Source organism: Trichoderma aggressivum, assembly GCF_033847375.1.
Source record: "Trichoderma aggressivum f. europaeum strain CBS 100526 chromosome Unknown scaffold_037, whole genome shotgun sequence".
NCBI classification, from domain to species: domain Eukaryota; kingdom Fungi; phylum Ascomycota; class Sordariomycetes; order Hypocreales; family Hypocreaceae; genus Trichoderma; species Trichoderma aggressivum.
This window is the reverse complement of record NW_026946403.1, coordinates 34695-60226: the sequence shown is the minus strand read 5'-3', so window position 1 is coordinate 60226 and position 25532 is coordinate 34695. Positions and strand designations below refer to the sequence as shown.

General features: G+C 50.8%; 9 protein-coding genes across 9 annotated transcripts; 6 read left to right on the top strand and 3 right to left on the bottom strand.

Annotated features, from left to right (window-relative positions):
- Nucleotides 1–654: 654 nt before the first annotated feature.
- On the top strand, nucleotides 655–2478 carry Triagg1_7934 (uncharacterized protein; the record flags this gene model as incomplete). The annotated part of the gene is made up of 2 exons (XM_062902724.1): nucleotides 655–2113; nucleotides 2168–2478. 2 exons carry the CDS (start codon nucleotides 655–657, stop codon nucleotides 2476–2478), a joined length of 1770 nt encoding a protein of 589 aa, XP_062753014.1.
- Nucleotides 2479–2995: 517 nt separating this feature from the next.
- Triagg1_7933 (uncharacterized protein) lies at nucleotides 2996–4483 on the top strand (the record flags this gene model as incomplete). The annotated part of the gene is made up of 1 exon (XM_062902723.1): nucleotides 2996–4483. The coding sequence occupies one exon, from the start codon at nucleotides 2996–2998 to the stop codon at nucleotides 4481–4483; it is 1488 nt and encodes a 495-aa protein (XP_062753013.1).
- Nucleotides 4484–5930: 1447 nt separating this feature from the next.
- On the top strand, nucleotides 5931–6971 carry Triagg1_7932 (uncharacterized protein; the record flags this gene model as incomplete). Its single annotated transcript, XM_062902722.1, has 3 exons — nucleotides 5931–6092; nucleotides 6175–6395; nucleotides 6479–6971. The coding sequence occupies 3 exons, from the start codon at nucleotides 5931–5933 to the stop codon at nucleotides 6969–6971; spliced, it is 876 nt and encodes a 291-aa protein (XP_062753012.1).
- A 555-nt stretch (nucleotides 6972–7526) lies between these two features.
- On the bottom strand, nucleotides 7527–8280 carry Triagg1_7931 (uncharacterized protein; the record flags this gene model as incomplete). The annotated part of the gene is made up of 2 exons (XM_062902721.1): nucleotides 7527–8091; nucleotides 8165–8280. The coding sequence occupies 2 exons, from the start codon at nucleotides 8278–8280 to the stop codon at nucleotides 7527–7529; spliced, it is 681 nt and encodes a 226-aa protein (XP_062753011.1).
- Nucleotides 8281–8782: 502 nt separating this feature from the next.
- Nucleotides 8783–9453, bottom strand: Triagg1_7930 (uncharacterized protein; the record flags this gene model as incomplete). Its single annotated transcript, XM_062902720.1, has 2 exons — nucleotides 8783–9252; nucleotides 9411–9453. 2 exons carry the CDS (start codon nucleotides 9451–9453, stop codon nucleotides 8783–8785), a joined length of 513 nt encoding a protein of 170 aa, XP_062753010.1.
- Nucleotides 9454–10965: 1512 nt separating this feature from the next.
- Triagg1_7929 (uncharacterized protein) lies at nucleotides 10966–12361 on the top strand (the record flags this gene model as incomplete). Its single annotated transcript, XM_062902719.1, has 3 exons — nucleotides 10966–11014; nucleotides 11062–11946; nucleotides 12009–12361. 3 exons carry the CDS (start codon nucleotides 10966–10968, stop codon nucleotides 12359–12361), a joined length of 1287 nt encoding a protein of 428 aa, XP_062753009.1.
- Nucleotides 12362–12877: 516 nt separating this feature from the next.
- Nucleotides 12878–13810, top strand: Triagg1_7928 (uncharacterized protein; the record flags this gene model as incomplete). Its single annotated transcript, XM_062902718.1, has 4 exons — nucleotides 12878–13276; nucleotides 13332–13381; nucleotides 13436–13679; nucleotides 13736–13810. The coding sequence occupies 4 exons, from the start codon at nucleotides 12878–12880 to the stop codon at nucleotides 13808–13810; spliced, it is 768 nt and encodes a 255-aa protein (XP_062753008.1).
- A 5787-nt stretch (nucleotides 13811–19597) lies between these two features.
- On the top strand, nucleotides 19598–22259 carry Triagg1_7927 (transcriptional regulator family: Fungal Specific TF; the record flags this gene model as incomplete). The annotated part of the gene is made up of 7 exons (XM_062902716.1): nucleotides 19598–19985; nucleotides 20060–20145; nucleotides 20197–20273; nucleotides 20333–20500; nucleotides 20570–20907; nucleotides 20970–21892; nucleotides 21960–22259. 7 exons carry the CDS (start codon nucleotides 19598–19600, stop codon nucleotides 22257–22259), a joined length of 2280 nt encoding a protein of 759 aa, XP_062753007.1.
- Nucleotides 22260–22644: 385 nt separating this feature from the next.
- On the bottom strand, nucleotides 22645–24414 carry Triagg1_7926 (uncharacterized protein; the record flags this gene model as incomplete). The annotated part of the gene is made up of 6 exons (XM_062902715.1): nucleotides 22645–22940; nucleotides 23004–23343; nucleotides 23402–23462; nucleotides 23517–23732; nucleotides 23799–24031; nucleotides 24094–24414. The coding sequence occupies 6 exons, from the start codon at nucleotides 24412–24414 to the stop codon at nucleotides 22645–22647; spliced, it is 1467 nt and encodes a 488-aa protein (XP_062753006.1).
- Nucleotides 24415–25532: the final 1118 nt, after the last annotated feature.

Below are 25532 nucleotides of genomic sequence, written 5' to 3'. Positions count from 1 at the left end.
GGCATGATAGACTAAATACTTGTTAATAATTACTCCCGATTATTGAGTATTGAATAGTGAAAATGCTCATGTCCGTCCTCTGTGTCCGGCCATCACAATTACCACTGTGGTGGCCAGGGTACCAGATACATGTAGGTATGTAGGTGCCTACTAATATACGCAGCTCCTCCCGACCTGGAGTGAGATCGCGAATAATAAGCGCTGTCAAAATCAAGTGCCGAGTAAAACCTCCTTACGCGCCTCGGCAAAAGCCACAAAACAATGGATTCAATCTCAATGCCGAAAGTCTCCCCTGAGCTGTGCTGGAAACAAAAAGGTCTAGACCATTGAGCCCTGAACCTGGATCATGGGAGGTCCAAGTCCAGGGGCTGGAGATTAGCCACACACATGTATGTATTGACACCAGCCACAGTCCATCAACCGCTGTAAGCTGATCGGTCAGCACCAAAGATTGCTCCGTTGCAGGCGTCGAAATCCGGCGTCCAAAGTGGCAAGGCGCAATGCAACGCCCACCGCCTTTCTCCAGCTGCCTAATCTCTGCCAATGCCAATGCCAATCATCATCATCCATTAGCTGGCTAACCTCTCACAATTCCCACTTGCCCAAAACCCACCGCTGCAGGAGTGCTGTGCCAATTGCTCGAGAAGTCCAACGATGACTGTAGAACGAAGCGGGCGCCAGGCCCCGGCCGAGTCGGTTGCACCGGCTTCGGAGCGCACGCCGCTGTTGGCATCCGGCGCGTCAGAGTCACGCACCGACGGCAGTGGATTGACGGGGGCGGCGGCGATTCTGAGACGGCATCAGCGCAGTGAGAGCGAGAATGAGCGGCTGCTGGCCGGAAGCGACGACGACGACGACGACGATGGCAACAATGGCAACGATCAGGAGGAGGAGACGACGGTGGTGGCCGAGCAAGTGTCCTTTGCCAAGCTATGCCTCATCATGGGAACCGCCTACCTAGGCGTCTTTCTCGGGGCAATCGATTCGTCCATCATCGCCACGCTCTCGGCGCCCATCTCGAGTGAATTCCAGTCCCTCAGTCTGCTCTCATGGCTCGCAACGGCGTATCTCATCTCCAATGCGGCGTGCCAGCCCATCTCGGGTCGTCTGACGGACATCTTTGGCCGAGGCCCGGGCTTGGTCTTTAGCAACTTGTTCTTTGCAGCTGGCAATCTCATCTGCGGGCTGGCGCAAAACTCGAGTGTCATGATTTTCGGCCGTGTCATTGCGGGTATCGGTGGCGGCGGCCTGATGAGCATCTCGACCTTTTTGGGGTCCGACTTGGTTCCCTTGCGCAATCGTGGTGTTGTCCAAGGCATTGGAAACGTATGTTACGGCTCAGGGGCCATGATGGGAGGCATCTTTGGCGGATTGATGAACGACCACACCAAACTGGGCTGGAGATTGGCTTTCCTTATCCAAGTCCCTCCCGCGATTCTTTCCGCCATAGCCGTGGCTATCCTCGTCAGAGTGCCACCAAAGCAATCCAACAAGTCTTACCTTGCACGAATCGACTTTGGCGGCGTCTTCTTCACGGTGTCCTTCCTGGTTCTCCTCCTGCTCGGCGTCAATGCTGGCGGAAACCTCGTGCCTTGGATCCATCCCCTGCCTCTTACGACGATCCCTCTCTCCATTGTGGCGTTTGTTGGTTTCATTTGGTGGGAGAGCAGAGCGATGCAGCCCATCATCCCAGTCAGGCTCCTCCTCGACCGTACCTTATTGTCTGCCTGCTTGTGTAACTTCCTTGCTACCATGGTTACCTTGTCGGGCATCTTCTATGTTCCTCTATACCTCCAGGTTCGTGGTGACTCACCAACGGTTGCAGGCCTGAAAATGCTGCCTTCGCCTGTTGGTATTTCCATTTGCTCTGTCGGAGCGGGCTACATTATGAAGAAGACTGGTCGGTACATCCGGCTGGGCATCAGCAGCATGCTAATGGTCATTGCTGGAATCCTGTTCTTCACGTCGCAGAACGAAACCAGTCCCGGATGGGTGACTATGGTGGCTTTCTTCCTGGTGGGCGGAGGTTACGGTGCCATGTTGACAACAACTCTGCTGGCGTGCATTGCGGCGGTTGATCACTCACAACAGGCTGTCATCACATCAGCAACCTGTGCGTTCATGTTCCTCCCCATTTATCAAATGTTGAAAGGCTAACTTGGGATAGATCTCGCTCGAAGTTTGGGTGGTACGATTGGCATCACAGCTAGCTCGGCTGTCTACCAGAACGTGCTCAACGCTCGTCTGTGGCAGCGATTCGGTGATGAGCCTCATGCTGCCGAAATCATTCAAAAGATCCGTGATGACCTGAACTTCTTGAAACACCTACCATCAGGATGGTATGACGGGGTGTTGAAGTCGTTCATGGAGGCGTTCAGAGGCGTCTGGTTAACCATGCTCACCTTGGCTATTGGTGCTCTCATATGCGTATCGCTCATGAGGCAGCACACTCTCCACGAGACTCTCTCTAGGCGATGAGCGTGAGGGACTGCCACATTCGACGGCAAACAAGAATATGCTTGCCAAGCGCCAGCAGAAAGCCCTTTGGGGCTCTTTGGCGCTCTTCAGCTGTGATACTACGGAACCAGGATTCATTCAACAACTGCTGCTTTCAATAGAACTGGATATACGGTTTAGCAAACAGGCAGGCATTCACACATTGGGAGGAAGCAGCAACTTTCTCAGAACGTACATCTACGTGTATTTGGCTGCCTTTGGATGAACATTCGGCGCTATCTTTTATTCACTCGCAGCACACACATCTACGATTATTTGATTGCCTCTGCATGAGCATTTGGTACTACTGTCTTGTTGTTCAATGTTCAATGTTCAATGTTTCACTTGTTCACTTGTTCACTGAGTCATTCTTGCCTTTGACGAGCATGAAATAGAAATAAAATGCTCGCTCTTGCCCTAGCTTTAAGATATCTGATAGTATTATTCGAAACAAGAAAGAGAAGAATCTTCTTGCCTAATTTACCTTCATCTTATTATCATGTCGCATAAACCTTCCAATTACCCCGGTATTCAGCTGACGCCGATCGAACAAAACGGTATTAGACAGTACAAACGTATCGCCGTTGTTCTTCCCCTACTACTAACGGAAAATGGCTCTTCTAGGGAGACTCAGACGGTTGGGGAGGAGATTCTGAAGGCGTTTGAAGAAGCCGTGGGGGCGTGGCCATTGCTTTGTTGCAGTGTTGGAGTATCCGAAGATGGGAAGCTGATACTGCTGGGCACGCCAGCTGAGTATGACGATGCGCAATCTCAGCTGCGTGATGCCCATGATCCTCCCAGCACCGAGTCTGGAATCAACAGATTGGTTTCACAGCTATACTCAAAATCCTTGGGCGCTGCTTTCTTTCGCTCAGAGAGAGGATTGGATCTCGCCACAGGGATGCCGCCCGTGATGATCAGGCTTTCTTTTCTGGGCGGCTACGCTGTGGTGGGATTTTCTTTCTACGAAGCCGTCGTTGACGGAGAGTTTATTGGTCGTTTCTTTTCCCGGATGGCTGACTTTACGTGGCCTCACATGGCCAACGAAGTCCAGCATTGGTACCGGAGGCCGCTTGAAGCGTTTCCATCAGCCGCCCTCAACCCATATCTGTTTCCTTTTTACGACTGGAGCAACAGTCCGCTGCCCCAAACCACGCCAAAGGACAGGCTGGTTTGTCGGCTTATTGAATTCAAAAGCTCCCCCGTGACGGAGCTGATTGGACGTCTTCGACAAGCGATAGGCAACTTTGCTCCATGGCACAAGGACGGATACTACGTCGTTGCCATGCTGTGGGCTACAATTATACATGCGCGGTTCTCGAAACACAGAATCGGGGTTGACAGCACTGCGAGGCTCAACATCCTGCTTCCAGGAGAGCCGAACGCACGACGATGGGAGGCGCCTGACTGGAGTTACTTTGGCAGCTCAACGGTGCCGACTGTGGCCGAGCTCAGCGTTCCGCGTCTGCTCTACGCCGAAGCATACTCTGGCGACGGCAACTATTCCAATGATTTCCAGGGTGAGATCAACTCTACCTACAGCGTCAGAGGGCTCGCCGAGGCGGCCAGCGCAATTCAATGCGCAATCGACAGGGTGGACGGCAACTACGTGCGGTATCTCATGGGCCTCAAGAACAGCCTGCAGCCCAGCACCGACCGGACGGCATACAGCCGGGGCATCGACCGGCACACGACCGGCATGGTGTTCGAGGACTGGAGCGGCTACTTTAGCGACTTGGCGATCGGAACTCCATACACGACAGGCCAGGTGATGGGAGTTTTGCCATGCGCGGACGACAAGGAGGAGGGCAAGATTGTGTTGCTGCCGCAGATGCGAGGCTCGGACGACACGGAAAACGAGATTGGCTGGGCGACGTGGGTTTGCCTAGACGTTGAGGAGATGCCTGTTGTGCTGAGGGAGTTGTATTCGCAGGGCTGGATTATAGGGGAGGCTGCTGCGAGTGTGAATACGACGGGAAGCTCGTAAAAAGGTTCTGGATACAGGGTTGGGGAGATTTTGAGGTCGTTTAGGTACGAGACACTTGCTGGGTTAGTACGGGCATCTGTGCCTTAGTATGGAGTACTAACCCTCTTCTATGTATAGTCTACCTCATGTAATGGCTTATTTTGGACGCCTACAGGTACCAAGGGATTAGATATTGCCTGCAAGTAGTACCTAGTAAGAACGAAGCAAAAAAAGAGATGCCTTGTTTCTGCATGATATATTGGATTGATTGCTCGGCTAATAGAGCCGTATCAGGTCGTGTCTGGAATACTAAAGTGTCTCATTTCAGACTGGAGCTGGAGGTCATGGGCCAATGACGTAGCGGTTACAAAGTCCATATCAAATGCAATGCAAAACACTCAGCGGTTGAAATAGCCCTCCCAGCGCTGTACATAAACAATAGACTCTACAGTAGTCCGTATGTACCGACTGCGGGACGCATTGCCGAGACCCGCCGCAATAGGGCGGAGCCACAGCTGGGTGAATTTTCGTGTCATGCTTACAGTATATGCCCCCTTTGTTTTGTAATAGTAACGAGGTGGAATTGAAAGTGTTGAGGGAAGAAGAGAAGAAAAGAAGAGATGCATAATTCCAAAGTGCCAAGTGCTAATGCAGACTTCCAAATCAATAACATCATCATCGTCACGAGCATCATCATCAACAGGAACCGAAAGCGAAAAGGTCAAAGTGCCTTGGCGGGTGGCGCAGCCCCAACCGCACGCGCCCCATCCACATCCCCATCCACATCCCAAAGTAAGCCCGCGGCGGCTGTGGCTGTGGCTCAGGCTCAGGCTTCGGGGCTCGAATCAAAATCAACAGCAAGTCTCCAGCTGGTTGCCATGCCGCAACGCGTGGCTCCTAGGCCTAGAAGCTGACCCAGCTACCCACTGGAGACCCTCCCCCTCCATCCTCGCTGCTATCGATCGCTTCTTCTCTTCGCCTTGTCGGTAAACAATGCACCTCGTTTCTCGTTCTTTCATAACCCTCCTCAGCTCCATCTAGAACCTTGTTTTTGTTTCCCCCCTCCCCTTTCATCCCGTCGTTTTCGTTTCGTTTTTTTTTGGTAGATCAATATCGAAATTGCAAACGAGGTCCTGTTATTTAAAGTCCCGCCATTATCAGCTTACCGGCCCTACTTTACACAAGTTCGATAGCCGCTGACGGCCAACCGCCATCCCGCTCAGCCTCAGTCTTTGCTAGCTTCAGGGCCAGGCCTTCGACCTGTTTTCGGTTCGCAGATCTCCCGGGCGGGCACAGAAAACAAAGAGACACCGTCTCTCTCTCTCTCTCCGTCTCACATACATCTCCCGCTGGTTATCCTTACATTTTGAACGCCTCTGTCGAACCATCATCGCCCGCCACATTACTCGCATAGCCAACCCCTCTGTCGACGGCCGACCCTCGATCGCTTGCTGCATACGTCGCCACCATGGCGCTCTTCGAGATTGACCCCCAGCTTCTCCCGAATCTGAAGCTGGGGCTGCACTCGTTTCAGATCATTCTGGGCTTTTTGGCGTGGTGCTTGGAGATTGCCGTCTTCCGCGGCGACACTTCGAGGATTGTGGGCTTGAACGGATGGACTTTTGCAGTGGTGAGTTTGCGCACACAGTTTCTGTCGTCACATGGCAAAAAAGGACTCGGTCGCTGACGTTTGCCCCTCCCCTTTTTTGCAGTGCTTCCTCTCCATTCCCGGATGGATCTATCTTATCATGACCCCTCGATTCGAGCGTACTCGCAGGTTCGCCAACCCATACGTCATGCTCGGTGTCGATGGCCTCTACATCGTCCTGTGGCTTTCTGCCTTTTCTACCCAAGCGGCCTATAACAGCTCTGGCCAATGTGGCGGCAGCTGTGGCATCAGCAAGGCCATCGTTGCTGTCGGAGTGTTTGTCACGTATGTATATTTTCTTAGCATACCGGATCTTTATGTCAACTATTTGCGCCAGTATGGCTAACCCATGCTTCCCATCACAATAGTCTCCTCTGGATTGGAACGGCCTTCCTCAGTGCCTACACCCTGCAGTACTACAACTTCCACGGCACTCTCCCTGGCTACGACAGCCGCAAGATTGGCGGTAGCGACAACATCGACCCTGACAAGGCCGCCTTTTCCATGGCCCCTCACGACGAGGAGGCTTACGAGCGGGTCAACATGGACGACCACGATGCTCCAGGCTACGACGACCACCACACCACCATGAACAGCCGCTACGGTGACAACACTCCCTACAACGCCGATGACTTTGACGATCCCAACCGCTACGGCGCTCTCCCCCCTCGAACCAACAGCGGCCCCCTTTTCGACAGCGAGACTGAGTACCACGGCAGCAATCTCGGCAGCAACCTCAGCACCGACTTCGGCACACACAAGACACCCTCGCCCAGCCCCTACAGCGGCAGGCACTCGGACACCTATGCTGATGGCCCGGTGCAGTTCCCGTCCGCCGACTATGACCGGATAGAGCACTAAAGAGGGGAAGATGGTAGGCAAATGAGGAAAAAGCGCATTGGCAGGCACAAAGACAAGGATATATGACGACGGTAGCGGGCACTATCAATGACTTGGACACACACAAACCAAACTACATAAACCGGGAGGAAGGGGTCTCTGGTGGGCCTGGATGCTTATGCTTGCTTGGGGTAGAATATCTCTACGGCGTTGACGGCATCCCGAATTTTTTTTATTCCTCTTTGTTTGGACATCTGCAACATGATGAAACGTTGATGAGATACCAGGTGTATATAGAACGGGCTGGAAACTGCACACGAAGTGTAATTTGTAGTTTTGCAATTTTCATTCATTTTTCTGTTTGAAATCTTTAAATTATCAAGAAAAATTACCGTAGCTGAGGTTCCATTTCGGAAGAGATGAAGAAAAGTAAAGCCTTTTGTCTTGATATTCAAATAACATCCTCCCAACGCCGTGACGTAAAAATGCACCGTCTTTGGTCTTTGCAGCCCATATACATATGCTGGAAACAAGAAAAAACAACCCAGTAATATGAATCACCATCCATATCCGTCTTCATGCCGAGGCCTTCAACTTCTTCAGCCGCTTCGCGATATCCGCCGCCGTCTGCTGCATGGGGTTGAGCTTAGGATCCCTCGCCATGGCCCTCGTGTCGTCTCCGTACTTGGCCACCAACTTCTCCAGCCACTCCGCCTCGCGCTCGCTCAGGTATCTGACCTTTGGCGGCGCCGGGTTCTTTGCCTCCTCGATGAGCGACTTGACCACATCTGTCGTGCCGACGCCGTCGTCGTTGATGCCGCCCCATTCTTCGTGGTCGTCGCCGTTGTCATCCTCGCCGGACGAGTCAATCTCGTTGAGGGGGTCGTTGAGGGGGTTCGCCTTGCGGCCTAGGACGCGGATGATGTTGCCCTGGGCGTCGCGCTCGACTTTGGCCTCGGAGAGGACGCCCTTTTCGGTGGCTTCGATGGCGAAGGGATCGGATCGTGAGGTTTTGGAAGGAGCGTCTGATGAGGTTGTTGATGCGGAGGCGAGCTTCTTCTCGGTGCCGCCGGTGGGAGTTTTTAGTCGTGCGAGGAGGCCCAGTCGGCGGTAGTTTTGCGCCAGCGTTTCCTTCTTGTCCCTGCAATACAAATGAAGAGCAATTAGTCAATTGAATCGGAGGTTTAAGAGAGAGCCAAAAGGAGTGGTCGTACCAGTTTTTCGCAATGACAGAGTTGCCGCGGGGATTGAGAATCTTCTTGGTGGTGTTTGACTGGCGGACGGGCGCGCGGCCGGAGCGGCGCTTCTTCTTCTGGAGTTCACGACCCATTGCTAACGGCGAGAAATGGGGAGATGTGCTTTGGGGAGGTGAAGAGTTTGAGGAGGATTGTTGTCGGATTTTTTGACGTTTGGCTTGGTGATGGATGGAGAGGCTGGATGGACGCCCAAATTTTTTGGTATCGGGTCTTATCGATAAGGATGGGATGGAGCTGCTATGCCTGATTTGAGTTGCGGGATTGCGCCAGACTGTGAATGAGCGCCGTGATTTCTTTTAGAGGGTCGTATTCATTGTTTGAGTATTCATTTCTAAAGTGAAAGTCCATTTTCCTGTTTTTAATTGAGAAGGCGATTTCATGTGGGTATATTTATTGGATGCGCATGCAGCATCTACCTGTATGCGACATGAATGAAACTTTGACAAAGGCTGTTCTATACCTAGGTACTCCGTAGAGGAGGTATCATTGAATCGTCAAATATTACATGCTCGTTATTTACAATCTATGCATTTCCTCCTTATTTTCGTATTCTTCTCCCGCAAGCATCATCGGCATCTAGGGAGCCGGCGCCTTGATGGCCTCAATGATCTTGTTCTGAAACTTCTCGGGTTCGGTGGTGCTGGCCCAGCGGTCGATGACCTTGCCGTCACGGCCGATCAAGAACTTCTCAAAGTTCCACTTGATCCTCTCGAGACCAAGCAGGCCAGGCTTCTCCTTCTTCAGCCACTCATACAGGGGGTGCGCATCGTTGCCGTTGACGTTGATCTTGGCCATGACGGGGAACGTCGTCTTCTGCTCCAGCGAGCAAAAGTTCTGAATCTCCTCGTTGCTGCCGGGCTCCTGGCCGCCAAACTGGTTGCAGGGGAAGCCGATGACGGTGAAGTCGTCGGGGTACTCCTTCTTGAGGGCCTGGTAGACGGACTCGAGGTTCTTGTACTGGTAGGTGAAGCCGCACTTTGACGCCGTGTTGACGACCAAGACGACCTTGCCCTTGTAGTTGGCCAGAGGGACTTCGGTGTCGGCGGCTGTAAGAAGAAAAAAAGACACTCGTTAGCGGGAAAAGTCGTTGACGGGCTGTAAGCAGATCGATCGTGACCTGGCGCAATAGCGGGGCGGTAGCTATCGGCGCAAGATGCAGGCGATGGGAATGGAGGGGCTTTGGAGGGAAAATGTCGAAGCTTACCGTCGAGCACCGTGAAGTCGAAGAAGTTGGTGGCAGAAGACATTGTGGAAGAGAGTCTGTTGCGAGAGGCTGCGGACTGAGACTGGACGGGATGTTGATGCAGAGTCCAAGTCGAGGCTGCAGGCTGGGCCGCGCCAGAATATAAAGAGAAACTCCTCAAGTCAGTCCACTGGTGACGTCTTGCTGCTAGTGGCGCTCGGCGTATTGCTTCAAAACGGCCTGTGTTCCAGCTCCGGGGTTTCGGGCCCGGCGGTGTCCGCCTCAGCACGCGGGATGGCAATTTGGAATGTGCAAAATGGGACATTTTTCCGTGTCCCGCGGGATATCACAGAGCCAATCGTTTAATGCGAATTAAAAGATGACAGGCGATGCTGTTATTGTTTGCCTTCAGCCTCGCAGAGGTCCGAGGAATGCATATGCTGGAACGAGGGCGATACGTTGATCAACCAACATTTTCAGCCTCGGCATTGCCCCACGGTGGAGAGCTGGACAAAGTGTTTTTCAAGACGCAATCTCAAATACCTGCCGGATCGGAACACTGAGTTTGTCCGCTATACGTCCTGAAGAGTGATACAGTAACCCCGCACCTGGAACTGGTGCGATTCGAACTTGATTTTCGTTTTGCTGGTTTATTAATCTAGCAAGGTCTAGGCATCTTTTGCGGTGCAGACTCGGCGGCTCGTGGCAAATCATCATGTCTGATACAAAGGGCAGCCACCTGACGTAGCCTTTTGAAATGACGGGAAGGCTAAAAGAATTTGAATGGAAATGGGAGTTCCACAGGGTCCTCGTTAGCGTTTTAGCCAGGCACACTCAAATCCATATGACAGTGGCGATCAGCACTGGGCAATAAAGAGGCGTTTTGGTAGCACCACAAAGTGAACCCAGGCCTGTGGGGGTGCGTGTTTAACCACAGTAGTAACAGAGTAGTATTAATTGCCAAGCGTTGCTACTGAGTAGTGTATGGATCTTCCTTTTATTTTGAAGATGCTGGTTTGACGGTGGTTGAGCTAGTGTTCTAATAGACAGAGTGCTGACCTCAAATATGAATCGATGTTGCTTTTGGGATCAATCACATGCTATTACAGCAACAGTTTTGTCAGTGAACTGCATTGCGGGGGGTTCCACGGGTACAGAGCGAACCAAACGACATGACCCGAATAATTCACAAGGACAAAATCTTAATCAGTAATTTATAGATGGCATAGTTGTGTATATGTTATAGCCGCCTGCTTCTTTCTATCGTTGGAACTCCCACATCTACTCCCGCAAGTTGAGGGTAGAGCTGGCTTACGTCATTGGATCGATGACTTCAAGAGCCACCGCCCTGAGCAGCTCAAGCACTCAACATGAACGTTCCCCTTGCGTTTGCATCTGCATCCGTGCAAGGAGAAACCCGTAGCTAGCCATGGAGGAAAAGAGAAACATAGTCATTGTCGGTATGTGTCTTCTTATCCTTCCATCCCTCAATCCAGATTAGCAATTGTCGCACTGCTGTTGAGGTTGCACTTCACAACTAGGTACAATAAACATTGAAGAAGCGCCTCCAACGCCCATGGATGCTCAATGGATCATTCCAACAATCCCGCACAGACGCTTACTTAGTGAGGCTTGCAGCGCTAAATCGCTAACAAACCATCCAATGCTCTAGGAGGCGGCATCATCGGCTGTACAACCGCCTATTACCTGACCCGCCACCCAAAGTTCAACCCTGCTCTGCACACCATCACCCTTCTGGAAGCCGCTCCATCTGTGGCAACTGGCGCTTCGGGCAAAGCAGGCGGCCTTCTTGGGCTTTGGGCCTACCCGGCGTCTCTTGTTCCGCTGTCATACGGGCTTCATGCAGAGCTTGCCGCGGAACACGATGGAGCCACCCGCTGGGGCTACCGGAAAGTAAAGTGCGGCAGCATCGAGGCCGTGGTTACGAAAGAGAAGCTTGGCAAGCTCCAGAAATCTGCAAGTGAGCATGGCAAAGAGTGGGAGAAGCTTCCAAAGCAGGATGAAGCTGCCATGGAGCTCCTCCAGGACGAGGAACTTCCCGCGGACCTAGACTGGATAGACAGAGAAGTTGTCAGAGGATGGGCCGAGATGGGGTCTCCGGGAGCTACCGAGACTGCTCAGGTTCATCCGCATCACTTCACAACCTCAATCGCAGACCTGGCTCAGAAGGGGGGTGCTACCATCAGGACGAATACAAAGGTGACAAGGCTCATCACCACAAAAACCAGCGTCGAGGGAGTCGAGTTTCTGGACCGAACAACCGATGAAGCTGGCAAGATTACAGATGTGACCGATATTATTGTCGCAGCTGGTCCGTGGACTGGTCGAGTCCTTCCCCGATCCAAGGTCGAAGGCCTGAGAGCGCATAGTGTCGTCTATGATGTCGACGTCAGTGCGTATGCCGTATTTACAGACATTGAACTGCCACCAGACTTTATTCCCGAACATCGGGCAAAGATGGGGCAGAAGAGGCAACACAGGGGAAGAGTAGATCCCGAGATCTACGCCAGACCCTTTGGCGAGGCTTATGCTTGTGGTAAGTGGACTGAAAGGGAAGATCTACACGATAGGAGGAAAATGTATTAATTGTTACTTCAGGCGAACCAGACAGCGTCGTGCCGCTGCCAGAAACGGCCGACCAGGTTCAATTTGACGAGGCTTACTGTGACGACATCATCTCTTATTTCGCAACAGTGAGCCCCGTACTGGCGGCTGCGCCTATCAAGGCCAAACAAGCCTGCTACTTGCCACGACACATTCGATTTGGACAAGAGAGCGGGCCTCTCATAGGGCCAACAGTAACTCCCGGCCTATGGGTTGCTGCCGGCCATACTTGCTGGGGGATCCAGAATGGTCCGGGTACGGGAAAGCTCATGTCTGAGTACGTATTCGACGGCGAGGCCAAAAGTGCCAATGTTGCCAGTTTGGATCCACGAAAGTTCAAGGTCTGACAGAGTCATCATTGCATATCAGATCATGCACATAGCTATAGAACGTATTTTCAGATAGACAGCGTCTCAGTAACGATGCGATGATTCGTTTTCAGCAATGACTTCATCGAACTACTAGCGTATCCATCACTTTATTTGTATATTGACAAAACATAACAGCGGTTTTTGGCGCGGACATCGTCATTGTCCAAGCGCTCACGACGTTTTTATGTTTGTCGAAGCATTTCTTACACATGGTTGGCGAGGTCTCGCTACAACATGTGGGATGCGCAGTCAAAGGCCTATTACTCCGACAGATCTGCCTTGTGCTATGCCTGTTGAGCAACGAAGTCGCCCAGCCTCGTGTAACCGCCAGCAGCCACCAATAACAGAGGCTCCCAGTCGGATTGGGCATTGGGATTTATGAGGCCCACTCCCTCTATATATATACTTTAGGTACCTTATCTATTGATGCCTAAGACCGTTCCTCATTCTTTGGACTCTCATCTTTGCATCACATATCTCAGAAAACACATCATGTCCTTTGGTTTCGGAATAGGCGACTTTATCGCTGTGGGGGAGCTTTGCTGGAAGCTCTACTCGCAAGTCTACAAGGTCTCTAGAGATGCGCCCGAAGAACTTCGTGGCCTAAATCAAGAGCTAGGAAACCTGCACAACACCATCCAGCTGCTAGTCGAGGAACTCAAGGACGAAGACTCAGTGCTGAAACGCTCCGGAGATGTTCGAATTAACCTTGTTAATCGCGTCATGTTGCAATCAGAAGAAACGCTCAAAAAGATGCAGCAGCTGTCCAAGCGTTATGCGGAGCTCCAAACGCCAGCTAAGGGGCAAGGAAAACGACTCAATCCGCGCATTTATTGGGATCGATTAAAGTACTCACAGGAGCTTCACACTATCAACGATCTACGCACCAAAGTAAGTGAGCCTCTTATCAGCTTCGAAAAAAATACCATGCGCTAAATGGTCATAGTTAATGCTTCATAACTCTCAACTCACCCTCACTTTGCAAGGTGCTCAAAAGTGAGTACCTTCTGCCAAAAAAATATCCAAATAAAGTGAGCTAACGGGCGGAAGTTCATCTTTGGAACGTATAGAGAAACAAAATACGCAGACCGACAAAAAGCTAGACGAGCTACGGCGGCTTCTCCTGTCTGATCACGCCTCGCGGGATCGACCAATGCTTACAGTGCCACTGGACACAAATGCTCTCATGGAATTGACGGATGCGTTTCTACAAAAAGCAGAGTTTGACAATCGGCCTTGGGCATCGATTGGTATTGATAGCTGGCTTCAAATAGGGCAATGGTGGCTCATGAAGGTAAGGCGTAAAGGGATGGCCAAAAGTGTGGCCACTGCTAATAAATGAGTAGGCAGAGTCACAACTGGGGGCCGCTCCACAGTCTCATGAAGATCATGCTACGTACAACCAAGGGTACACAAATCTCTTAAAGGCATGTTGGATATTGACCGATGTTATTGCCATACATCCCCAACGGACTCATATGGGCGCGTCAAATGACCGTCGCTCATATCACATTCAGCGTCTTACTCAAGCAAGTACAATAAAATGATGCGGCTGAGTGATCTTTTACTAATCTAAACTTTCAAGGGAGCAACTTCTAAACTCAATACTCTTTCCGCGATCACATTCCATCTGAATGACCTCTTGATGTGCAATTTGGATATTTGGAATCTACCCCCATCCACAGCTCTCACTCCACGTCGTCGCAACACAGGCGATGAGCCTGAGCTAAAATGGCAAACAAACAATGGAGAAATAATATTTCAAAAGTATGATTATCAAAAGCTTTTCATTATTTATTGCTAAGCAAAATTCTACAGATTTGCCGAGTTCCAAGACGATAAGCGCCAGCTGCCTGTTGAGTGTATAGTGATCATAGAAATGCCAAACGAGCAATGCAGGTATGCTCTCTCATTAAATGTGATTGTGCAGAACTCTATGGGGCAAGACATTTATAGACGCCAATGTAAGCTGAGAATCTTTCTTATGTTGCTAGTTAATCTGCTTATGTTGTGCATCTAATAGCAACTTTCAATGTGCACAACGACTTGTTAGATGTAAGAGATCTTCCAATCAGGTTTTTAACAGAACAAGGTTAGCATTTACGAATTTATTTTGGAGGGCCTGGGATACTGATACGCTGGGAATAGATAAGATCCTCTTGCATTGCATTTTAGACTCTCTATCTATGTTTCAACATTCCCCAAAATCACTTCCTATGGACGCATGCATGATATATTCAGCTGCGATTCTACATATTTGCGTTAGGACTGGATATGGACTTTTTCACCTGTCCTATTATAAGAGCGGAAACGAGCATATCAGTACATTATCTCGATATATGCAAGAATTGCAAATCAAACCGACAACACATATATCTTCTCTCTTCCGAAAGTTGGTTGATCGCATTATTGACTATATCAAACGATGCTCTGAGTGCTTTCCGAGAGATTCTGATCGAATATTTTGGATGCAAAAACACCATTGTATCTGGATGCTGATCTACTGGCTCTGCGATACATTTGAAGCTTTCTCAGAGCTTTTCGAAGCTCTTGGAAGTTGCTCTGCAGACTTTCATCCAGTTTCTCAAAACTGCGTTATCATATGTTCATTGTTGCGGAAAGACATGAATTTTCCTGAAAAGTTCCTCTCGTCTATGAATTTAAAGCCGCATTGGATTCTCAACGACACTGACACCTTGTTACTTGCCATACAAAACGATGATGCTGCCTTGCTAAAAATCGTGATGAAAAAAACTCAAATGCACACACGAAATTGGGGCATTGCATGGAATTTCGCATATACTCATCTCAAATGGGATGCTATGGGTGCTCTTTTGTTAGCACCCGGTTCTGACAAGAAGTTCGTCTACGAAGCACTTTTTTGGTCGGTGAATCAACAGAAATGGGATGAACTACGGAATTTTTCAGATTTCATTCAATCATCCGATGCACATGGTATCAATATACGTAATCTCTGTCGCGATCCGATCGCCGATACCCGTGATCCGATCGTTTATGTCCATGATTCCTATATGGATTTTGAATCCTCCCTGACATTTGACACACATGAACAGACTGTGCAAAGTTGCGCTGAGCTCATATATGGAGGAAGCTTATATGACCTGGAGATCTTTCTTGGTATTATTCGACGATTAGGTTTCCGTTTCAACCCACGGCGAACTCGGTTCGCTGTGCTACCAGCTCTAGCCTCTCGGAAGCTTTCGGTATTGAAACTCCTATCTGAAACACATGTCATCTCAGTTTTTAGGCAGGCTTTCGACCGCACTTTCGATAGGTACTTTGAACCGGAGCGGGTACCGTTACCTTATTCACGTTCAAATCGTTCAAAAGATCGCCCCTTATATGGATCACCACTTCCATTGGATCTAGCAATAGCTTTTGTTTTGGATCTAGAAACTGTCGAATACCTCTGTCAAACAGGGGCTCGTTTGCAGAAAAATTGGGTTTATGACGAACCAGAAACCTTACGAAAACTTCGCCTCACTACCTCTGTCCAAGGTGCCCGAGAACACAACTGCGATGTAAAAGGCATGTGTTATCAACTATGTGTTGAAGAAATCAAGGAACAAGTATTGAATGCCAATCGAAGCCACGAATTACGGAGCTATAGCCATAGGTCACGGATTCATAGCGTTCGTCGACCATCTAGACCAATCGTCGAAACTTTGGCGATGACGGGGCGTATTATATTTGAGGGCGATTGTCGACAACTCTATAACATCTCTCATACGTCTACTAGATTGACGTGGCAGGCAGTCCAAAACGAGCTCTACCCGGACAGCAGGGAGGATAGTCCCATTCCAATGGCAACATCGTGGCCTGCGCCTCTTTCAACAGAAGAAAGCTGGGATGACTGGCGCTTGAAAGTGATTGATATTCTTGAGAAACTTTGAGGCTTGAAATCTCGAACGCTTTTTAGCACAACGCAATTGGTGCGGTACATGTCGCCTACTCGATGGAAGGACTTTGGTCTAAGTCGACAATCCCGCCAAGATATCCTCCGTGAACAAGATGGATGACCATAGCTGTAGTAATGCAGGTAGGCGGTGCACATGATCTGAAAAAGAGAGTTGCACGTAACCAACCATACAAACTCGCAAGCAGGGAGAACCGTGCACCGACTGTTTTTCTGTCAGTTGCTCTTTATCAAACCCTCCGTCTCTTCTCCCAGTTCTTCCCTGTCGGTGAAGGAAATGTCAAATTTCCTTTTCTTGGCTTTATAGTCTTGGATCAGGTCCTACGATCTTCAAAGCTGCGTAATACCAGCTATGGCTCTTCAGCTTCATACCCCAAGTTGCATCCGGTCTCCAGTTCACGCCCATCATCCACCCCCGCCAGACAAGCCGCTTCGCATCCAAATTAAGGGGTCCACTTGTATCCATACAAAAGCTTCTTCCAAACGAGCCGTGGCTTTTCAGTGAATTTCCTCCGCCTTACCCACAGCCGGCTGGGCCATCGCTCGCGAAGCTGGCGTACCGAGCCATATACGGCTCCGACCCTCGCCCCGGTATCGAAAATGACCTCGTCGTGCGTGACGAGTATCTCAGCCGGATCAAAGAAACTATAGAGTGAGTTGCAGGCCTAGATGCATAGACAACTTGCTTGGCCCTATTCATTTGATCATGACTAACGGCAATTCTCGTTGCAACTGGTCTCAGTCAAATAGATCACTACGGCGTGACATTCGACCACTTAGACCCGCCTTGGGATACAGATCCCGAGGTGCTCCAAATAAACATTATTGAGATGGACGAAGACGAAGGCGAATATGCTAATAAGTATCTCCCATTTGCGGTGGACTGGAAAGAGTTCACCGGTAAAAAGATCCTTGCGGTTCCCAGATGCTGCCAACACAGAAAGGGGACCACTGATCGTCTAAGAATTAACGACGGAGGCAAGCGAAGAGACAATGGGTACGAGGAGGGCGTGTACGAGGAGCAGACAGCCCTCATAACTTCCATTAAAAGGGCTAATCCACCAGATAGATGGGGTCACAAGATAACAGGGGGAAAGACTACAAGATGAGCGATTCGGTCGTACGAACTATTAGATCTCCGGACTGCCCTTCCTACCGCAAAAGAGTGAGCATTGATCGTATCACAGCCAAAGATACGCGTCGCTCACAGTGGTAGAACTTGTACATAAGACATATGGACATCTGTTGTAGCTTCTTGTTTCTGCTGCACATGCGCATGCTCCATCTAGAAGAAAAGATACGCACAATTGTCAACCTCAATGTTGTAGAAGACGACAATGGAGGTATTTGCTCTTTGGTTAACGATCTTGGCCACTTAGATGTAAGTGCTCATACCCTTTACCTGTCCGAGTCATGTGTTTGCAGCGGGCCGTCTGGATACAGCCTTGTAAGAAGCCGCTCGAACCGCATGGAGATTGCTCCTTCTCTCCTCTTGTTGACGATTTGCTTCCATCAACCCCTTTTACACATGATGCTTCAAGCTTAATCTGTTCAGTTGCTGTCAAAGTGAAATGCAAGCAACAGGCGGAGTGCTGCCCCACGCGGACCGCTCTGCGGACCGGTCCACCACGCCCAGAAGTGGAGGGGTCGGTATCAACCTAGTATAATCGCATCACCGGCTTTGCATCGTCTGCAAAGCCAAATTTAACATCAAGCGTCTCTGCCGAAGTCGTCTGCCGGGTAAATCTCCAGGGATCTGCGCGCAAGATCGTGTCCCGGGGAGAAGAGACGCGTCTGATGGCCGATTGCCGTCAGGGATGAGCTCCCTAGGCGTCTCGGACGATCGCCCAAGCTCTCGGATAGCTGCGGCGTTTCGTCTCTCGTTGAGCTTGTGATGAGCGGAATACCGCCGATTCTTGTTCATCTCGACCATGCTCAACTCCAGTGTCAATTCTCGGGTCACGCTTGGCGAAAGGTAAGCGGTAGATGGCACTGCTACTCCTTTTGGGACATCGGGGCCGTCTGTTATCTCCAACTTCATAAGGATGTAAGCTAATCTCTGTCAAGGCAGTATAGAAGTTGAGTCATCATGCAGTGCTAGGTGTTGGCAAGACCGAGATTCGGATAGCAAACCGCCCCCAATACTGGGACAACCAACGATACGATACGTCGGGGCTGCGATTTCCATCGGGCCTCTTGTCCCGTCTCTAGCACGCTTCGGCGCCGACAAACCGACACTACACCCTCTGCTGCGTACAGGTATTGAGAGCTGATGCAATGGGACCTTGTCTGATTGGAATGCCTGGCGCCCGCTCCGAGTTCAAGTCACTGGGCAATCAACATGTTTAATCGGCAAACGGGCTCTGAAAAGCAATGGAAGGCAATGCAGTCGGTGGACAGTCGACAGAGAGCGCGAAATCCCCACAAGGGCGATAGATTCAGTTCCTATACGCATCTCGGGGAGTTTTCCTCTTTTGACGAGGATACGAATGGGTGTGAGTCCTACTTGGAAACGAGGGGGAAATGGCTTGTCTCTACATCAAGACAAACTGCCGAGGTCTGGCTTCAGCCGCCTTGCGAGTGCCTTCGGGATATTACGCTCTCGATGGCCTTTCCGAGCATGGCCAGTTTGTCAGCCGCGGCCACCGGATCGGCCACGGAGGAAGTCAGAATCCATGGATCTCAGATCAAGTTCTACTGCACGTGGTCAGCTGGTGAGCAGCTCGCGATGCGCTGTAACCGCAGCCATGGCTAAAGCCTGGCTCGGATCAAGGGCTGAAGCAGACAATGAATGAATCGGAGATTCTCACTACCAAGACACGACATGAAGATGGATGGTGCAACGGGCATCAGAACATCAAACCACCGAAAAAGGAGATGGAAGATTCCCCCAACCCTCCCCCAGAGGCCATCAATCACTAAAAGAGCCGCTACTATAAAGGAGCGTTGCACAATATTACCTACCAGGTAAGTGATCAGCCACTAGCAGAGGTACCGGGTACACTTTCTAGCGCCGACGGTACCTGCCAGGTGCGCTGAGTTGTTGGTCAGCCGCTGACTCGCCAATTGCATCACGCTGCAAAACTCAAAAAGCGCGGGCCTGACAGGCTGCCCCGGTCAGGTTCTCCCGCTGCCAGCGCCTTGTACCGGTTACTTTTCGCGGACCCCGGAGTTGTGCAAGCCTTGAGTTATGCAGGCACGCTACCGCTACATGTGCAACCCCGCTCATGGTTTATTCAGCGTCTCTGCTGCACCTCAATCCAACATCGTGATCGATGGTTTTTTCGCATCCGTCGCAACAGGCATGCGGTAGCACCATGTCCGAACAAGCAGCCGATGCTTCCAGCTGGGAGCGGTCCGATGCGCGAGCCCGGCCGGCGCCGACTGTCAACACCATCCGCCGCATCCGCCAGGCCTGCACGAATTGTCGGTGCGCGAACTCGCCTCTCCGTTCTCCGTGTCTTGCGTTTGCTCACCTGCAGCCGCCGGCTCAGGTCGGGAACCGCCGTTTCAGCTGCCGAGCGGAGCTGGCTGGCGTCTCCGGCCTGGGCAGCTGTGCTGTCACTGTGAATGCCGTTCAACGTCGCGAACTTGCTGTGGCTAACGTGTGCGAATCAAACCCTGCAGGCATCGCAAAACCAGGTGTTCCGGCGAGCGTCCCCGGTGCATGAACTGTCGCCGAGTCGATCGCGTCTGTCACTACGAGCCCTACTCCGCCACCAACCCTCCCAACGCAGCGCCTAGCAATGGTTCCGTCAAGGGCCGGTCGCCGTCCGCTCCCACGACAACGTCGACCCTCTTCCCTCGCACCGGCGTCGTGGATGTGAGCATCAACCGTCCTGAATCTGCATTCGCGTTCTGACCATCGATATAGCCCGAGCTGCTCAACAGGATCAACACCATCGAATCGCAACTGGCTCAGCTGCACAGCCAGGGCTTGATAGGCTTCTTGTGCGTCAACCTTGTCTCGATAGAACCAACAAGTTCATCCTTTGCTAATGGTATTCAAGAAATGGCGAAAATCGAAATGGGCAGGTTACTTTCCCGGACCTGGCAGCATCCTCCACCTACCAGGATCTCTCCCCAGAATTCACAGAGCCATCGCCACCTCAGCAGCAGTTCCCACCGTCCGTCCCCGAAACAACAGAGCAGCCCGTGTCCGATATTGCGAATGCAATGTGCGTTTATTGATTACTATCCCGTCTATACCGGGAATTATGCGACGGAGCTTGCTAACTCCGCAGCAGGAGATTTACCACCGCGCCGCCTCCCCCTGTCATGGCTCACCTCGTCGATACTTATTTCCTTCATGTTCATAACCAGCCATACACATATTTTCACGAGCAAAGCTTTCGAGAGAGACTAAATTACGGTCTCGTACCAAAATGTTTACTCTTTGGCATCTTAGCGTCAGCCCTCAAATTCTCAGATTCCGACTACTTTGCAGGTTGTAGGCGCGAGGCCACCGAGGCATATGCTAGAGAGGCTTGGCTGGCTCTCCTCAATGATCACCTAACCGTCGAGAACAATCCTACGTTGCAAGTCGCACAGGCTAGTAATATCCTTGGCGTGGTTGACTTCACATGTAAGTCGCGTTTTGAAAAAGCATGAAAAGTAGTGTTTTCGTTAACCATGAGTTTCCTTCAGGTGGTCGTACCAGCTCAGGGTGGCTCAAGATTGGCCTTGCCGTCCGCATTGCTCAAGACTTGCAGCTAATGAAGGAGCCCAAAAGTACATTGACCCCGATTGAACAGGAAGAGCATCGCCGAGCTTTTTGGTCAATATATTTGCTCGACAAGCTTGTCTCAGTCGGCCAAAGTCGTCCACCAGCCATTTCCGAGGAGGACATTCATGTCCAGCTACCAGTTGACGAAGAGACTTTCAGAAGGGGTGTCTGGAAGAAAACACCAACCCTTCATCAGCTCATCAACTGGAAGTCCGAGGGAGACTCAGCGGTCAACAGTACTTTTACTCAAACGATACTTGCCGCCACGGCTCTTGGACGATGCGTACGATATGTCCTACATGGGCGCGAAATTGACGAGATGCCGCCGTGGGATCCCAGGTCTGATTTCACATTACTAAATACCTTCTTGCTGCTCATCGATCATCACCTTCAAGTAGAAACCATCCCTATCCCTCAGATCGTGGAACAGTATCGCAGACCCGACGGAACGCTGGATTTCCAGTCTCTTGAACACGTCGTGTTTGCTCGTATCACTTTCCACACTGCCCACTGCCTACTCAATCACCCATTCCTTCTCCGAATGAGGCTCCAGAAAGGGAACTGTAAAGTACCGCCAAAATTCTTGACCCGCTCATTTGAAGTCAGCTGTGACCATGCGCGAGCAATATCTTCCGTTGTGGAGGACGCCATTACCTCTGGCTGCCACGTACAATCTTCCTTTTACGCATATGCCTCAATTCTCGCCGGTGGCATTCTCTCCTTGGCTATTCATATCGACCAGGAAAAAGGACAAGTCACGGACCCAGAACTATTGAGTCATTACCAAAAAGCCATCCACATCCTAGAACGGGTGGGAAGAAGGTGGGACCACGCTTCGAAAATGGTGAGTCTTCGCGGCCATTCTTATGTGTAGATTTGTCAAATTGTTAACATCCCACTTGCTACTTCAGCATCTTCAATTAATGCTCTTCGACGCCAATTACCACACTCTTTCTGCCCTTTTGGACCCGACAACCCAAGAGGTTGATCCAAAACTGGAATCTGCTCTTTGGCTCATGGTCGACTACGTGGCCATGTCCGCGCTCAACGAAAATGCATTGACACCGCCCCCTCTATCCGCTGATACGTTTCTAAGCCCGCTTGATTCTCAGATGAATATGGAGAACAGCGATGGCTTCACGGGCATGGCGCCCGATGCGCATTCCGATCCGAACGTTGCTTTCCTTGGTAATGGCGGCGTGCCTCTATGAACAATGGCTTTTTATTTTATTGCGATATATGACGGTGAAAATGATGTTATAGCCCTTTTTTTTTTTTTTGGATTCAGCAGTATGACTTATGCACATATCAATCTGGAAAAATCGGCAACTTGGTAAGTTTCGCATGTTTGGCGCATCTTGAGATGAGAATTATATGCTATTTAATACACGAGGGCGTCGATTGACGCTCACTCGCTGCGATGTACCTCTTCTGCAAGTCCTCTCTTTACTGTGATGGAACACATTGTTCATCGTAGATGCCGAGCAAGTGTTTGCTGAAGGGATATGAAACAAAGATGTCTTCGCCACGCATTCTGCCGCATCATTATCAACAAGTGATATTATTTTTAGTGTATCTTTCCTGTCTACAGAACCTCTAGCTCACGACCTGCTTATTTACAAACATTGACTGGACGTTGCAGAAGCTCTTGAGTCCGTTGATTCCCCACTCGGCGCCGATGCCACTCTCCTTGTGTCCACCAAAGGGCACAATGGGGGAGATTTCAAAGTGTGTGTTGATCCAGACTGTGCCGGCCTCCATTTCACGACCAATTCTCGCCGCCTTTTCAATATCGTTGGACCAGATTGAGGCACCGAGACCCATGGTTGTGTTGTTGGCGCGGGCAATGACATCTTCTTCGGTGCTCCATGAGAGGAGAGGGACGATGGGACCTAAGCGCAGAACGTATCAGCATCATTCAATATGTCTTTTCCACTGCAACAGAGTATCCTTACCGAAGGGCTCCTCAACGACAATTCGTGAATTCTCAGGAGGTCGGTCAATGACCGTAGGGGCAATGTAGAAGCCGTTGGTGGGGGGCTCAATCTTGCCGCCGACGGCGACCTTCCAGCCCTGCTTCTCGATGTCGTCGAAGAAGGTCTTGACGCGGTCGTACTGCATGGAGTTTTGGAGCGGGCCGTGGCTGACGCCGGCGTCGGCGCCGTTGCCGAGGGTGTAGGCCTTGATGTGCTTGACCATGGCGTCTCGGAACTCTTCGTAGATGGACTCGTGGACGTAGATGCGCTTGAGGTTCAGGCAGACTTGGCCAGAGTTGAGGAAGGCATATAGGGCAACCTATTTGTTGTTAGTATTTCCATGTCTGAGTTGTGGTGCATGATGGATGGAATGTTACCTTTTCAGCGACTTTGTCGACGTCCACGTCTGGGAAGACAATGGCCGGGTCGTTACCACCACTATCAAACTGTTAGATGGTTTCATGTTGTGTATGCCTGGGAAGGAAACATTACAGCTCAAGAGTCACTCTCTTCAGAGTCTTGGATGCACTCTGCATAACCAGCTTTCCGGTCTGTGTTGAGCCAGTGAAGCTGATCTTGTCGATGCCAGGGTGGCTTGTAAGCCATGGGCCAAGGTTGTCATCTCCACTGAGAGACTGGACGACTCCAGGTGGGAAGAACTGCTGTGCCAGCTCAACGACCTTTAGCCCACAGTAAGGTGTGAAAGGTCTACGTTGTAAAGTGTCAGATGGGAGGCCATTATAGGAATTTGTTCTTCGTAAGGGTAAAACTTACGATGGCTTGACGATGATGACGTTTCCCGTGAGCAGAGCAGGGGCAATCTTTCCCGTTGCCAGCAAGAGAGGGAAGTTCCAGGGGACAATGGCAGCGACGACACCTAATGGCATGTATCTTGTGATGACGGTGTGTCTCTCGTTGTCCTCGATGACATCCTCGGGGATCTTGATGTTGGCCATGCCCCTGATCCACTCGATAGCCGCATTGGTTTCGCCATCTGCTTGAGGGATCTGGCAACGGATCAGTACAACATGTTCAATGATCATCACAAGTCTTTTGGAAGAGTTCTTACAGGCTTTCCTTGTTCTGAAATCAACAGGTCGCGGAACTCGACTCGCTGCTTGTCAATGGCATCCGCAAATGCTAGCACAGCGGCTTTGCGTTCCTCATAGGGAACCTTGGACCACTTCTTGAAAGCCTCCTTTGCGGCGGCAACAGCGTTGCCTAGGTCTTCCTTGGTGGCTAACGGAACCTCAGGCTTCGCCTTGAGAGTTGCTGGGTTGGTGCCATGACGGGTGGTTGCCGTGGGCGAGCTTTTGCCGTTGATGATCTGGACAAAGCCGCTCTGGAAGTCCAGAGGGTTGGCGCTAGGCTCGGTAGCTGAGGGTGCCATTGTGAATATTGGTAAAGGATATCGAACGCTTGCTGCTAAGGAATAGTAAAAGAGAAGAGGAAAAGAGAAAATCTTGCAGAGGGGATTTCGGGCTGAACTCGAGTCTCTGTTGGGTTACCAACAAGCCAATTTATGCAACACCAGCCAAGGCTCTCCCTTACATACAGCGTCGTATCGTGCCAATCAACTTAATCTGGCTGCGACTCCTACTTCCCCCGCCGAGGGCTAGAATGCGGTCCGTAACACAAGACGCAGGCCGCTGAATCGAGCGTGGCTTGCCATCACACGGACGCATCTCCTCTTCTTCCTCCCCTTTGCTTGCAAATCGCCGGTGCCAAAACTGACAAACTCGTCGTCCTTCTCCGTATGCTTCCCAAACCGGAAACTATTGCCCCCCCCCCCCCTCACTCAGCCTCATTGTTACCCCAGAATCAACCATTTCCGCCTTTGCAAAAGATGTTTGCGCGGACCGCTTGGTGATGCGGACCGAGATGTTGCCCTCAGCCAATGAAGGCGGTTCATCTTGGCCGAACGAGCTTCATGTTTCTGTGGGGTAGCGGCGCCCACTCGATGCAACGACGAATCTCAAAACATCTTTATTCTTAGATTTAGTGCGGCGGGAGCTAAAAAAAGAGCTGGAGAGGGCTAGCAGATGGCGACTTCACTCGATTTGTATAATAGGGAACAGGCTTGGATCGCCACATGCCGCATTAGGCAATTTTCCGAGAATGGGGTGATGGGGCAGGGCTTCGCGTTTTTCTTGTTTGGACGGATGAGCTTTTGCGTGGGAAATGCCCGACGGTCCACTTGTTTGTGAGAGGCACGCGGTCTCATGCACGGGGGTAACGCGTTGATGTCTCTTGGCTTTGATGGGGATTTTGAGATTATGGAGTATGAGTAAGATTGAAGCACCGGTTAACGGACCCGATATCGCAATTGAGAGTTGACGAGAGAGAAGGGAATCGAACATGGTAGATGCGTGTTGCATGGCGAGTTCACAACAGATTCAAGAAGATTGCAATAAGAAAATCATGAGGATCCAGCTCCCATGTATAACTCAGGCATTTCCTAATCTAGAGGCCGTTGCAGCATCAATATCCAATATATTCATAATCCCA